Here is a 15612-nt window from a genome sequence, read left to right as displayed (position 1 = left end):
CACCTGCCAACGCAGGAGGAATCAGAGATGCAGGTTCAGTCCCTGGTTAAGAAGATCCTCTGGAGAAGGAAATGAAAACCCACTCCAGTATATTTGCCTGGCATCCCATGGACAGAAGAACCTAGAGGGCTACAGTCCACGGGGTTGCAAAGAGTCTGATGCAGGCAGCATGCACATCTTTCACTGAGAGAGATGCATTTAAAGTTCCTCCATGTCTTCACAGTTTGATAGCCCATTTCTTTTAAGCGCTGAATAATTTTCCATTGTCTAGATGTACCACAGTTTATTCATCCCATGAAAGGCATCTGGTTGCTTCCAACTTTTGGCAATTATGAATAAAGCTCTTATAAACATACACATGTAGACTTTTGTGTGGATGTTAACTTTTCGACTCATTTGAGTAAATAACTAATAAGCACAATTGCTGAATTATATAGTAAAAGTATGTTTAGTTTGGTAAAAATCTGTCAAATGTCTTCCAAAGTGGCTGCACCGTTTTGTAATCCCAGCCAGCAATGAATGAGAGTCCCTGTTGTTTCACATCATCGCCCGCATTTGGTGTTGTCAGCGTTTCAGATTTTGGCCATTCTAATGGCTTCCCTGGTGGCTCAGCAGTAAAGAATCTGCCTGTAATCCAGGAGACTTGTAGGAGACACAGGTTTGATCACTGGGTCGGGTCAGGAAGATCCCCTAGAGAAGAAAATGGCAGCCCACTCCAGTATTCTTGCCTTGGAAATCCCAGGGACAGAGCAACCTGGCAGGCTACACTCCACAGGGTCACAAAGAGTCCCACATGACTGGGCAACTCAACAACAAGTATCTAGAGATATTTCATACATCATTCCCTGGTGATGTATGATGTGCAATATCTTTTCATATGCTTACTTGCCATCTGTATACTTCCTTTGGTGAGGTTCCTATTAAGGTCTTCAGCCCATTTTTAATTGGTTTGTTCATTTTCTTATTGTTAGGTTTTAAAAGTTCTTTGTATATTCTGGATAACATTCCTTATCATATATGCTTTTACAAATATTTTTTCCCAGTCTATAACTTGTCTTCATTATCTTGACAGTGTCTTTCATAGAGGAGAAGTTTTTAATTTTGATGATGTCCAGCTTATCAAATATTTCACAGATCACGTCTTTGGTGTTATATCTAAAAAGTCACTGCCATACCCAAGGTTATCTAGATTTTCTCCTATGTTGTATTCTAAGGCTTTTATACCTTTGTGTTTTTCTCTAGGTCTATGATCCACTTTGAGTTAATTTTTTTCAATGTGTCTGTGTCTAGGGCCCCTTTAAGGCCTGTGTCTCGGCCCCTTTAAGGTCTGTGTCTAGGGCCCCTTTAAGGCCTGTGTCTCGGCCCCTTTAAGGTCTGTGTATAGGGCCCCTTTAAGGTCTGTGCCTCGGGTCCCTTTAAGGTCTGTGTCTAGGGCCCCTTTAAGGTCTGTGCCTCGGGTCCCTTTAAGGTCTGTGTCTAGGGCCCCTTTAAGGCCTGTGTCTTGGGCCCCTTTAAGGTCTGTGCCTCGGGCCCCTTTAAGGTCTGTGTCTAGGGCCCCTCTAAGGCCTGTGCCTCGGGCCCCTTTAAGGTCTGTGTCTCGGGTCCCTAGGCCTTAGCCTGTGTCTCAGGCCCCTTTAAGGCCTATGTCTCGGGCCCCTTTCTTCACGTGAATGTCCACTGGCTTTGGTGCTTCAGTACCATCTGCTGATGCAACTATCTTTTCTCCATGGTACTGCCTTTACTCCTTTATCAAAGACCACTAGACTATATTCATGTAGATCTATTTCCAAACTCTATTCTGTTCCATTTATCTGTCTATTCTTTCACCAATCCCACCCCACTGTCTTGATTTCGATAGCTTTACAGAAAGTCTTAAACTCAGGTAGAATTACTTCTCTGAATTTGTTCTTTTCCTTCAATATTATATTTTCTGGAACTTCTGTCCCTTTATAAAAACTTTAGAATCGTTCTCTCAATATCCACAAAATAATTTGCTGTGATTTTGACTGAGACTGTACTAAATGTATAAATTAAGCAGGGAAGAACTGACATCTTGACGATAACGAACCACCCTACATATGAACATGGAATATCTCGCCACTTATTTAGCTCTTCCTTAATTTTTTTCATTAGAGTTTTATAGTTTTCCTCATATACAGTTGTATATATTTTGTTAGATTTATGTCTAAGTATTTCATTTTTTTGGAAGTGCTGATATACGTGATATTGAGTTTTTAAATTCCCCTTGTTCACTGCTGGTATATAAGAAAGTGATGGACTTTTATACATTAACCATGTATCATGCAGCCTTCCTATAATAGTTTATTTTTTGGTGCATTTTTCATATAGACAATCATGTCACCTTCAAATGAAGTTTTCTTTCTTCCTTTCCAGTTTTTGTACCTTTATTTCCTTTTCTTACCTTACTGCAATCGTGAGAACTTTCAGTAGGATGCTGAAAAGGAGGGATGAGAAAGGACATCCTTGCCTTGATCACGATCTTAGAGGGAAACTTGAAGATTCTCAGCATTAAAGATGATGCAAACTATAGGAGCTCTGTAAAAGCGCATTATCAAGTTGAGACATTTTCCCTCGATTCCTAATTTGCTGAGAGTTTTTATCATGAATGGGTACTGGATTATGCCATATGCTTTTTCATAGTCAATTGAGAGGATGATGTGATTTTTCTTCTTTAGCTTGTAGGTATGCTGGATAACATTAATTGACTTAGAAATATCAAACCAGCCTTGCACACATGGGATAAATACCATTTGGTCACAGGACATAGCTCTTTCTATACATTATTAGATTCAAAATTCCGAATATTTTTGTTAGGCTTTTTATACTATGTTTATGAGAGATACTGGTCTATAACTTTCATTTCTAGTAATATCTTTACTTCTGTTGTTAAGCTAACACTGGCCTCAGTGATTGAGTTAGAAAGTATGACCACTGCTTCGATCTTCTGGAAGAAATTATAGAATTGGTTCAATCTCTTCCCTAAATGTTGGTGGGATTCACCAGTGAATCCATCTAGGCCTGATACTTTCGACTTTAGAAGCTTATTAATTATTGGTTCAATTTTTTTTTAATAGATATAGACCTACTCAGATTGAATATTTCTTGTGTGAGTTTCAGCAGACTATGTCTTTCAAGGAACCGGTCCATTTCATCTAGATTATTAACTTTGTGTGCACAGCATTTTTCACAGTATTCCCTTAATACTTTTTTAAGGTTTATGCCTAAAGTGAGGTTCTCTCTTACGTCTCTGATCTTAAAAATTTGTATCTTTTCTCTTTTTTTATTAGTTAACCTAGATAAAAGCTTCTTGACTTTTTAACAGAACCAGGTTTGGGTTTTGTTGATTTTCTTTTTTGATTTCCTGTTTTCAATTCTTATGATTTCTGCCTTAATTTTTATTATTTCTTTTCTTCTGCCTGTGCATGCCTGCTAAGTCGCTTCAGTCGTGTCTGACTGTTTGCAATCCCATGGACTGTAGTCCACCAGGCTCTTCTGCCCTGGAATTCTCCAGGCAAGAATACTGGAGTGGGTTGCCATGCATTCCTCCAGGGAATCTTCCTGACCTGGGGATAGAACTCATGTCTCTTACATCTCCTGCACTGGCAAGAGGGTTCTTTACCACTAGTGCTACCTGGGAAGACCCAGTGTTAGTCACTCAGTCATGTCCAACTCTTTGCAATCCCATGGACTATAATCCGCCAAGCTGCTCTGTCCACGGAATTCTCCGAGCAAGAATAATGGAGCAGGTAGCCATTCCCTTCTCCAGGGGATCTTCCCAACCCAGGGATCGAACTTGGGTCTCTTGCATTGCATGTGGATTCCTGAATCCATGCCTGGTGGACCACAGTTCATGGGGTTGCAAAGAGTTGGACATGATTGGGCGACTCCCTATTTATTTTGCTCTTCTTTTTCTCATTTCCTAGGATGGAAACTTAGATAATTGACTTTAGATCTTTCTTCAATTTTAATACATGCATTCAATGCTGTCAATTTCCTTCTAAGCACCACTTTCACTACATCTCACAAATGTGAATTGTTTATTTCTCCTTTCAGCTTTATCAGTTTTCTGAATGTGCACATCAGTATACTACTACTAATATACCAAACTTATATACGGTGAATGCATGTCTAGGGGCGCTACATGTTCTTAGTGGATTAACCCTTTTATCATTATATAATTTTCCTGTCTCCGGTTAATTTTCTTTGCTCTGAAGCCAATTTTTACATTTTCTGTTTGTTCTCTTTGTTTTTTCTATTCTCTTTTTCTTGCCTTCCTGTGGGTTACTTGAATGCTTTTCAGAATTGCATTGGGTTTATCTAGAGTGTTTTTTAGTGTATCTCTCTCTACTCTAGCCATCAGATACAAATTACATCGCTGCCTACTGGTGGCATCATTTTACCATTTCAAATGAAGTGCAGAAACCTTACATTCCTTTATACGCCTTCATTTATAATTATCTTAACTATTTTCTCTTCACACTTTTAGAACTACATCAGGCCCTCATGAAGCAGGCCACCCAGGGCTGGTGCTCTGTGACAAGCTGGAGGGAGGGGGCAGGGCGGAGTGGGAGGACGGGGGGACACAGGTATACCTGTGGCCCATTCATGCTGATGTATGGCAAAAGCCATCACAATACTGTAAAGTAATTATCCTCCAATTAAAATAAATAAATGATTTTTTTTTAAAAGAACTACATCAGACAGGATACTTTCTGTTCAACCATAAAACAACTTAGAATACTCCAGAGGGAAAGGAAAACATCCACTCGTATTTCAGTCTTTTGTTCTTTCTTCCTTCTTAATATTTTAGAATTCCTGCTTTTATTATTTCCTTTCTGTTCAGAGAACTTACTTAAGCTATTCTCTCACAGCAGATTATCAAGTGGCAAATTCCCTTAGTGTTGCTTCATCCTTTTCTTCTTGAACGCTGTTTTTCAGGACACAGAAACAGGGCTGGCGGTTCTTCAGCACTCCAGTGCTGCGCCACGTCCGCACGGCCTTGGTGGTTTCTGGTGAGAAATCCACTGCCATTTGAACTGTTTCTCCTCGAGAAGTAAAGTGCTGCTTTCCTTGCACCGCGTTAAAATGAAAGACTTTCCCATCCCAGTTAAAGAACAGAAAGTCACTTACTCCTCTTTGAACTCTAGACCAAGACACAACGACGTAATTACTGTCCCTCTGGGTAAGGACATCTGAGCGTCTTGAACCACGATACTAGATGACAGTCTCACGTTATACCAGTAGGTGTCACTCTACATATGATGCATTAAAAGTCACCTAAGTCTCAATTGCATCCCTTCAACAAATATTGACCAAGTGTCCATTATGTGCCAGGCATGATTCTGGATGCTGATATTATAAAGGTGAACAAGACATGACCTTATTTCCATGAAGCTCACAGTCTAGATATTAATGAACAAATCTGCTTTACTTGTTTTCATTATAAAAGTCTGTCAAATTCTATTCCAAAGGAAATTTTATTTTCCTAAGTTATTAGAGAATAACATTTAAAATAGCTCTTAAAGAACATATAATAATTAAACAGAATTAGAGAATCTATGTTCAGTACAGGTGAGATTGGGGCTTCCCTGGTGGCTCAGTGGTAAAAAATCCACCTGCCAATGCAGAAGACACGGGTTCGAGCTCTGGGTCAGGAAGAGACCCTGGAGGAGGAAATGGTAACCCACTCCAGTATTCTTGCCTGGGAAATCCCATGCACAGAGGAGCCTAGTGGGCTACAGTCCATGGGGCTGCAGAAGAGTTGGACACAACTTAGCAACTAAACAACAGGTGAGATTAATGTATCCAGTTTATTTTCTAGAATTGACACAACACTTCTCTCCCAAACTTTTAAGTTTCTAAAACCCAAATATTAGGTACCCTTCATTACAATGGAGAATTAATCTTAAAAAAAATTCAAAGTTTTTTAAAATCCACCTATTCATGTTTTTACAAGAGACTATTACAAATTTTTAAAGATTATTTGCAAAGTTTATTAATTCCAAAGTACAGATTTCTTTATTTCTACTTAGAAAAGTTAAAACGTCCACTTCTAAACACCAACATACTCCCCCAGTTAAGAGAACAAAGATAATAGTGAATTATCGTTCTCAGCATAGAACTTAGGGATTCCTCCACTGTCAACACCCTTATTTGGATAAACATGTGAGACTCATAGCTATTACCAGGACTTAAGGTGACCTGCTCATGGTTAAGAGTCGAGCAATGAAAGGTCATATTTGTCAAAATAAACAGATCTAAGACAGGGAGCAGACACGGTACCTCAAAAAAGTATATTTGCCTGCACAGAAATCCAAGAACTTTTAATTAATCCAAGAAATATTTAACTGCTATTTTACTTCTCTGAATTCTCAAACAGAATTTTCTCTAATCTGGGAAGGCTAGAAAAAAATACGGTTAAGGAAATATTTCAGGATCAAAAGTTCTATTGCTTAGAATTCTTTAACTTGAAAATTTAGTCAAATAAATTTCTCTGAGACAAACTGATGCTGATAAGAATTTTAAAAGACCAAAACATCTTCATGTAATATCTAACCTAATATTCCTTTTGAAATACCTCAAACTCTTAGTTAGTATTCAAATTACCTGAAATATATTCCACATTATTCAACTTTAGCTTAGAATCACACACATACTTTAGAACACAAGAAGCAGTCAATGAATGCGAAGTTATAAATAAACACTAAGGTGCTTCATAAAGGATTGACTGACATTAAAAAGATTAAATTAATTTATATCTAATATTAAGGCATTTTCTTTCACTTTTAAAGGTATTAAAATAGTGGTGGTTGACCAAAAATATTTAAAACTGGCTTAGTGGGTATGATTTTACAATTACTCAAAAGCTTTCTGACGCCCCAGCACTGTTGTCTGGCATATCTGAGATATCTGATGCTATCGCAGTACTTGGATTTCAAATATAAAAATATGAGTGTGTAAAAGGTGATTTAGTGTACAGGGAAAAAAACACAGCTCTTGGTGTTACAATGATCCTGGTTTGAATTCCAGTACTACCTCAAATAGTTCTATGTGACTCTGAGGGCAAGTTATTTAAACTGTTCTAAACATCACTTTTCCACCAAGATGCAAATAACAGGGCTGAAAAAGGATTATGCTGTTTATACTGTAAACATACATAAAACATTGTATTATGTTGTTTATATTACATAAAATGCCTAATACACAGTCTGATACATAGTAGGTACTCAAGAAACAGTATTTATTAGGAGAGCACCATTCTTTTTAACCACTAGACTGACTATACCAGTTAATGCTGAACAACTACTGACTCACTAGTTTTTGTAACTAACACACAGTATCTTTACTGCTATAACAGGTTTATAAAATCAAACTCTTTACTAGACTGAATGCCAACAAATAAGCACCTTCTCCTTTAACATAACATATTTTGCATGACCTTACACGAATTGCTTAGATAAAAGCTTTTTCTTTTCTGCTTTTGTTATTTTAAAGTGCAGATGCATTTGAGTCATTTTCTCCTTTTGTTTCATATCCTTAAGATCCAAAGCTTCAAAGACATAATGTCAGCATGCAGTCGATTTATTACTGAACTCTTGAAGAGACACTGAAGAATTACCTTGTCAATCACCCCAAGGACTCTGAAGGCCTTCAGCTCCTCGGCAGGGCTCCTTAGGTTCCAAGGGGGCCTTGAACTTAGTGATCCTGGAGGCTAATGGAAGATATCAAAGATTACACATCAATCAGGGAGGTACTTGAAGGAAGACTGCCTGCTGAAGCAAATGCCAGGCCAAAGGAACTAAATTTATCATAAATCAGAGAATGGAAAGATGAAACGAGGAAGTTTCTGTTTGTCTGTAATATAAAGTAAAAAATAAAATAAAAAATGAAAGAAATCAAAAAGAAAAAGCAAGAAAAAAGTCCCAAGTAAATAAATCATGATAACACTGGAAACAAGATTTTAAAAAGAAAAATTAATGAGCTGATACAGTTTCCAGAGCAACAATTCAATTCAGAACTGTACAGCTATAATGCAACTTTGTAACAAATGGATAACTGAACCAACAATCAATCACAGCCTTATATTTGCCCCAGAAGGCTCAAGAGCAATTTAGAAGAAAAAGACTAAAAAACAATAGATAAACTTGGGGAGAGAGGGAACATAAGTCATTTTCTCTCATCATAAAACTACAGTTCTTTAATGCTACTTTTTAAATATATACTATGTATGTTAAGAGAGACTGGCAAATTTAAGGTCAACCAGAATTGCTAATAATGGTGAAGAATTAAGAAACTCTATCCCATAACCAATAATTATTAGAACTGAGATTGGTTAAGCCTAGAAAAGAGATGATTTACAGAAGAAAATGTCTTTTAAATATTTGAACACCTGTGATGTGGAAAACTTCATCTGTTCACCATAATAAAAAGTGCAAAAAAGATCAATGAATACAGAAGGGATATTTCAGTACCACTTACAATAAAAGAATAATCCTAACTTCCCATCCACTGGTCTTAGTTTTTCACTACCAGTCATATAAAACATTAGGCTAGATAAATTCCAAAGACCTTTCCATTGGCATTCACAATCAGAAAGCAATCCTTTATTAACCTTTATATTAAAATGGTGATGTGATGACAGGACACACAAAGCCTTATTATATCTTCAAAACAGACCCTTCTGTTGTCAACAATCTGTTAGAATACAGAGGAAACATTTATCGCCCCACTGAGTAGCTACTGATAAATCACCTGGCTAACCAAATGTTATAATTACTGGAGTTACTGAGCTACCATTTTCGATACTTCAAGTCCTCGTGCAGCCCAACATCACTAGACAAGAAGCTCCTTGGGAACAGGAAGTAGGCCTTATTCACCTGTATGTTCACAGCAGCTAGCATGCTGGTTGGAAGCAAAGAGGAGGAGCAGAAAAGAAAGGAAGGAGGAAGAGAGGAGAGTGACAACTGAGGGAGGTCACATAGACTAATTAGGTGTCTTTAATAGCTACGAAAACTATCACTGTGCAATTAGCTTTCAAAATTTTTTTTGTTTGTTCTTAGGTTTAGCAAGCAAACACTAACTATAATATGCCTAAAGAGGTGATTTTTTTAAAAAAGATAACTCTTTACTTTTTAAAGAAACTTGAGAATGTTGGTGATAATGGCAACTCAACAGGGTAATAACAATCTTTTCAGTTCAGTTCAGTTCAGTTCAGTTGCTCAGTCGTGTCCGACTCTTTGCGACCCCATGAATCACAGCACGCCAGGCCTCCCTGTCCATCACCAACTCCCAGAGTTCACTTAGACTCACATCCATCGAGTCGGTGATGCCATCCAGCCATCTCATCCTCTGTCGTCCCCTTCTCCTCCTGCCCCCAATCCCTCCCAGCATCAGAGTCTTTTCTAATGAGTCAACTCTTCACATGAAGTAGGTGGCCAAAGTACTGGAGTTTCAGCTTTAGCATCATTCATTTCTACTTCTAGGATATGTTTCCAAAAAATTATATTTTTAATATCTCACTTATATTACGTGCTGAGCTAGATGACATAAAACACAGATACATCTCTGTCTCCCTAAAGCTTAAAATCCAAGGGGGAATTTTTAAGGCTAGAAAAACACTTAGCAGGGCATTTTAATAGAAATGAAACAGAAATACAGACTCTTCTCTCTTAATCTATGTTATATTATTTCATCTTCATATCTCACCCTGGTCTGAGTGTAGTACTTACAAGAAGTTATCATTATAATCCCATTTTACAGATAAATAAAAGGAAGTTCAGAATGGTTGGGAGTTTACAGTCAGAAAGAGTAGTGAAAGATCCCAGACTAGATCCTAACTCCTTACATGAAATTGCAGTCCTTCTGTTACACAACACATTCTGATGATTAAAAATTCAGCTCTCCCTACTCTATTATCAAGGAAGCATAAGAACCGCTTGTGATTTTTGTAAAAGGAATGGCTAGAAAACGTCATAAGAGGAAAAAGAATAATATGGCCAAACATGTCCAATATCCCTATCTCCTACTTATCCCTCTTATTCACTGATGTCATAGGATCTTTCAGTTTCCAAGGAAAGTTATCAGTTCACTTTATCAATCTCAACAGCAGACAGAAAACCACAAGCTCTCTACTGTGTCTTTCAATAAATGACCATGCCCACCATGTGCATGATAATTTAAAGGGATAAAAATCATCAAAAGACACAGTCCCTAGTTTCAAGACATTTACAATTTACTTGAAGAGATAAGCTAAACACATGAAAAGTTAAATAACAGTAAAACATTTTTTAAAAATAGAGATAAGTCACTAGTCAATGTATGATAAACTGTGGTCTCAGAAAGAAGTGAAATCAAAGGGGATTTTAAATGTTACGTAGAAATTAGGTTAGGAAAGGATATTATACATAGGACTGGGGGAAAAAACTGGCTTGGTAGGGGGGAAAATGTTGAAATTGTAGAACAGAGGAAAATAAAATTACACATTTAAGGTTGGTTGGTCTTACTGCCTTTAACAGGCCTTGAATGCCAAGAAGAAAAGTCTGGACTATGTTCTCCAGAATCTAGAAAACAAGTTTTTGTATGAGAAGCAACTCAACGAAACAGTATTTAGTAAGGTTACTTTTGCAAAGACAGGAATGGTGAAATTGTAATGGGGAAAGACCAAAGGCAAAGTGATCATTCAAGTTCTCTTTCTACTTTAACCATCTATAAAAGTCTAAGATCAGAGAAACGAACAAAGAAAGATCATGAAATAAAATCATCAATAAAAAATCCTGTATTTCTGATATGCAGTGTTTAAATTGGGCAGAATCCCTATAGATCTATTCCTTTTTTTAGATGGCAAAAGGAAACATAAATCCACAGAATTTTAAGAACAGAAGAGGCAGAGATCAAGTCCAACACTCTTTTTTTTTTTTTTTTCAGATGAGAAAACTGAAAAGCAGCAAGGTTTAGCAATCTGGCTAAGATGACAAAACTAAATAATAGATAAGGGGGGATTAGATCTTATTTATATAATTACATAACACTGTTTAAGGAAACTTCAGCAGATACTGTTGGGGCAGGGTAAATGAAAATATTTCCAGGCAATATGGCTCATTTCCTTAAGGAAGAAAATAAAAATTTTACTTCTTTGTATCGGCTACAATATCAGAAGATGCCTAGAGAAACAAAAAGTTCAAAACTAAATACAGGAGGTGTGGAAGCAGGGGGGAAACACAAGATGTGATAATCCACCAACTTTCAGAAGCAAAGATGGCAAGTATGTATCACTCAACTGCTCCAGCCTATGGGAGACCCTGTTAGTCCACACTCTGTCTTGCAATGCAGGGCTCTTGGGGGTCACCATCAGTGGATCAGAGTTACCAGCACCTAGTGAGACCTGTTTACTATCACTGTCTGACACTGTCTACATGGCGGAAGTGAAGCTTGCCTTTGTTTTCATTTGGGTTCTTTTTAAGTTGTTACTTATCCAGCCCAGAGTGTTTTTACTTGATATTATTCCCTTTTCTCAATGAGATCTAGCTCAATTCTTAACTATCTGTTAGTGAGGTACTTTTCAAACTTTTAACATGCATGCGCATCACCTGAGGACTTGGTGAAAGTGGAGATTCAGACCCAGTCAGTTCGTGGTAGAGCCCACGAATCTGCATTTCCCAGAAGCTACCAGGTGATGCTGAGCTGCTGGTCCACCAACTGTATGAGGAACAGGGTTAGCTGCTCGTCCTTAAATACCCTGAGAGTTAAGTCAGCATTATCTGGGCGGGAACAAGCAGTCAAAGGCACAAGAAAAGTTCTACCAGGAACATATCAAGAATCCACACTCTGAACCGTGACAGCTAACTGCACTAGTTTCTGAACTTGGCTTCATCTGTAGATTTTTGGCTTTGCCGAGACTTTCCCTGGCAACCTATTAACCCCCAATACTCAACCTCCTAAACAAGTCTCTCTTAGGTCACATTTCAAGCATGACTCCTAACTGCCGTCCTATTACTGATCTGGAGTGCACCTGCCTGCCATCTTTGCTTTGCCCACGTCTCATTAAGGGTGACACGACACTCATTCTAAAGTATTTGCTGAAGAAGAATTGAGACATACCAGTGATACTAGTAAACAAAATGCACAACAGTGAAATACTTTCAATATTATAGCAACTATACTCAGAATCTATGAAATACTCAGGAAATGCATACATTCTACACACAACTGTCCCTGGAACCAATACACAGGAGACTGATTCCAGGATCCCCATGAATACTAAAATGCACAGATGCTCAAGTCCCTTATATAAAATGGTGTAGTAGTTATATAACCTACGCACATCCACCCATATATATTTTAAATCATCTCTAACTACTTATAACACCTAACGCAATTCAAATGTTATGTCAGTAGTTGCTGGCACGCAGCAAATTCAAGTTTTGTTTTTTAGAACTTTCTAGCATTTTGTCTCCCCAACTATTTTCAGTGTGTAGTTGGTTTAATCCACAAATGTGGGGCCCATGTGTACAGAAGGCCCACTGGGTTTCCATTCATACCTTATAACTGCAAGTAAAAACTGCATTCATACTTTAGAAACTACACAATCTTTTATGTCCTAAATTTAGACCATTTACTTTTTCTAAATTTCATTGATCTTGAGTTTTAAATTCCTAGAGCTAAAAATAGCAAATGAGCTATTCCATGTCTTTTACAGGGAAATCTCCTCTAAAACTAGTAACTCTTAAATCATTCAAAGTCATCTACAGTTCAAAAAAAGGAAAAAGAAATCCATCTCCTTTAGTTAAAACTGCAACTTTAAGTGAAAGTTTTAGTCATTCAGTCGTATCCAGCTCTTTGCAACTCCATGGACTGTAGCCCACCAGGTTCCTCTATCCATGGAATTCTCAGGACAAGAATACTAGAGTGGTTTGCCATTTCCTTCTCCAGGGGATCTTCCTAACTCAGGGATCGAACCCAGGTCTCATAAACTGCAGGTGAATTCTTTATCATCTGAGCCACTGTATCTTTAGTTTATGCAAAGCTCATTTCTTTTTTTTTTTTTTTTTTTTTGAGATTTGGTCTTTAAATTTCCTCGGAGCTTTTTAGTAATGAAGAAAAGAAAGAGTAGGATAGTGCTTTTGTTTCTTTCTGTCCTCTTTTTGAAAAAGATATTATCAACAACAACTGGAAAAATTTGGAACTTTTTTATTTACTGCATGAGAGTCTCAAATAAATTCAATAAAGCAAAAGCTTGAACCATCACAGAAAACTCAGTAAGTAAAGTAAGTCATGACCTAGACTGCCCCAAAGGAAAAACAGTGATCAACAAAAAAATTCAAAACTGAAAAGGAAGATTCTTTTATTTTCTTAATAACCAGGCTAGAAACAAATGTTTGTGTGTTCAAAAAAGAAAAATATCTGCTCTGCAGAGAATTAAAGACTTGCCAAAAATCATTTAAATCAATTCACTTGTTGTATTGGTTGACACTATAGTCCAAATATGGTTAAAGAAGAGAAATAAATTCATCAAGCTAATCAAGAACCTCCAAAAGACATTTTACATTAAATTTCAGACAAGAAATAACCAAGCATGTCTCTAACCTAAATAAAGGCCAGGTTTAATAGAGTAAGGGCTTCCCAGGCGGCACAGTGACAGAACCTGCCTGCCAAAGCAGGAGACGTAGGAGATGTGGGTTCAATCCCTGGGTCCAGAAGATTCCCCTGGGGAAGGAAATTGTAACCCATTTCAGTATTGTTGCCTGGAAAATTCTATGAATGGAGGAACCTGGAGGTCCATGGGGGTCACAAAGAGTTTCAGACACGATTGAGCCACAAGTATGTGTGTGTGTGCGTGTGCGTGCGCGCACACACACACACACACACATACATATTAATACAGTAAAATACAAAAGTGAAAATAAAAAGTAAATGCTTACTCTAAAAGAAAAACACCTTGCTGTTAATTGCCTAAGAATTGAGGGAAAAAATCCTAACATATCAAATCTAATTCACTAGGTACCCCTTTTTAACCCCTGCCGATACAAGTTTTATTATTCTACGTGGCTCTTACAATTCTAACGCTTGTTACCTCAATGATGCACATATACTGGCTCCTCAATTGTGCTTTGGGGCAGTGGTCCCAAACCTCTTTGGCACCAGGGACTGGCTTCATGGAAGACAATTCTTCCATCGGCCAGGCTGGAAGGGGGACGGTTTGGGGACGATTCACGCACATTCCATTCACTGTGCACTTTGTTTCTCGTATTATTACATTAACTCCATCTCAGATCATCAGGCCTTAGATCCAGAGGCTGGGAAACCCTGCTTTAGGTGTGCAAGAGCAGAGACTGTGTGGATGCAACTCCAACGCACACCTAGTTTGATACTGTACACACAGAGTCTTAGATGCTAGTGAATTTATATAATCTAATACAATCAGCTTCCCTATACTAAATCTCTTTTGATTTATTTTCATTTACAGCTATGCCTGAAAGAAAATTCTGACTGATACACATCATGGTTCCTTTCTCAAAGTCAAAAGTTACACGGCAGGCTTTATATACTTATTCGCTTAATAAGTTATTCCCTTATAAAAGTGATTATGGGGAACTGTAACAGAGAATGTATAAATAGGGAGCTTGAATGAGTAAGGATGAGTAGAAATGCCAGGCTGGATGACTCACAAGCTGGAATCAAGACTGCTGGGAGAAATACCAACAACCTCAGATATGAAGATGATACCACTCTAATGACAGAAAATGAAGAGGAATTAACGAGCCTCTTGATGAAAGTCAAAGAGGAGAGTGAAAAAGCTGGCTTGAAACTCAACATTAAAAAAACTAAGATCACAGCATTCAGCCCCATCACTTCGTGGCAAATAGCTGGGGAATAAAATGGAAACACAGTGACAGATTTTATTTTCTTGGGCTCTAAAATCATTGTGGATGGTGACTGCAGCCACAAAATTAAGAGACGCTTGTTCCTTGGAAGAAAAGCTACAACCAATCTAGAGAGCATATTAAAAAGCAAAGACATCACTTTGCCAATAAAGGTCCATACAGTCGACTAAAGCTATGTTTTTTCCCGTAGTCATGTATGGATGTGAGAATTGGACCATAAAGAAGGCTTAGCACCAGAGAATTCATGCTTTCAAATAGTGGTGCTGGAGAAGACTCTTGAAAGACCCTTAGACTGCAGTCTATCCTAAAAGGAATCAACCCTGAATAGTCATTGGAAGGACTGATGCTGAAGCTCCAACACTTTGCCACCTGATGCGAAGTGATGACGCACTGGAAAAGATTCTGATGCTGGGAAAGATTGAAGAGGACGGCAGAGGATGAGATGGTTGGATGGCATCACCAGTTCAATGGACATGAATCTGAGCAAACTCTAGGACACAGTGGAATATGGAAGACCTGGTGAGCTACAGTCCATGGGGTCACAAAGAGTCAGACCCAACTCAGCAACTGAACAACAGATCCTGCAGTACTACTGCTAAAAAAAATTCACATGTAAGTAGACCCGCACCGTCCAAGCCCATGTTGTTCAAGATCAACTGTATTTATATACAAGATGGATTCAGTTAAACAAAAAAAAACTAAGTTCATAGAG

General features: G+C 37.9%; 1 protein-coding gene across 11 annotated transcripts in view; it reads right to left on the bottom strand.

Annotated features, from left to right (window-relative positions):
• Window positions 1–15612, bottom strand: part of RPS6KC1 (ribosomal protein S6 kinase C1) — a 204042-nt gene that overhangs the window by 66774 nt on the left and 121656 nt on the right. For 7 of the 11 annotated variants that reach the window (XM_086342354.1, XM_086342363.1, XM_086342357.1 and 4 more), the window contains one exon: window positions 7640–7732. The exons of the other annotated variants lie outside the window; for them this stretch is intronic. In XM_086342354.1, the coding sequence (XP_086198480.1) occupies window positions 7640–7732 (93 nt within the window). The remainder of the gene's footprint in view (window positions 1–7639; window positions 7733–15612) is intronic. 11 annotated transcript variants of the gene reach the window in all.

This window comes from Bos grunniens, chromosome 16, assembly GCF_055505025.1.
Source record: "Bos grunniens cultivar Pamir isolate PY7600 chromosome 16, Bosgru_T2T1.0, whole genome shotgun sequence".
NCBI classification, from domain to species: Eukaryota; Metazoa; Chordata; class Mammalia; order Artiodactyla; family Bovidae; genus Bos; species Bos grunniens.
This window is presented reverse-complemented; position numbering and strand designations above follow the sequence as displayed.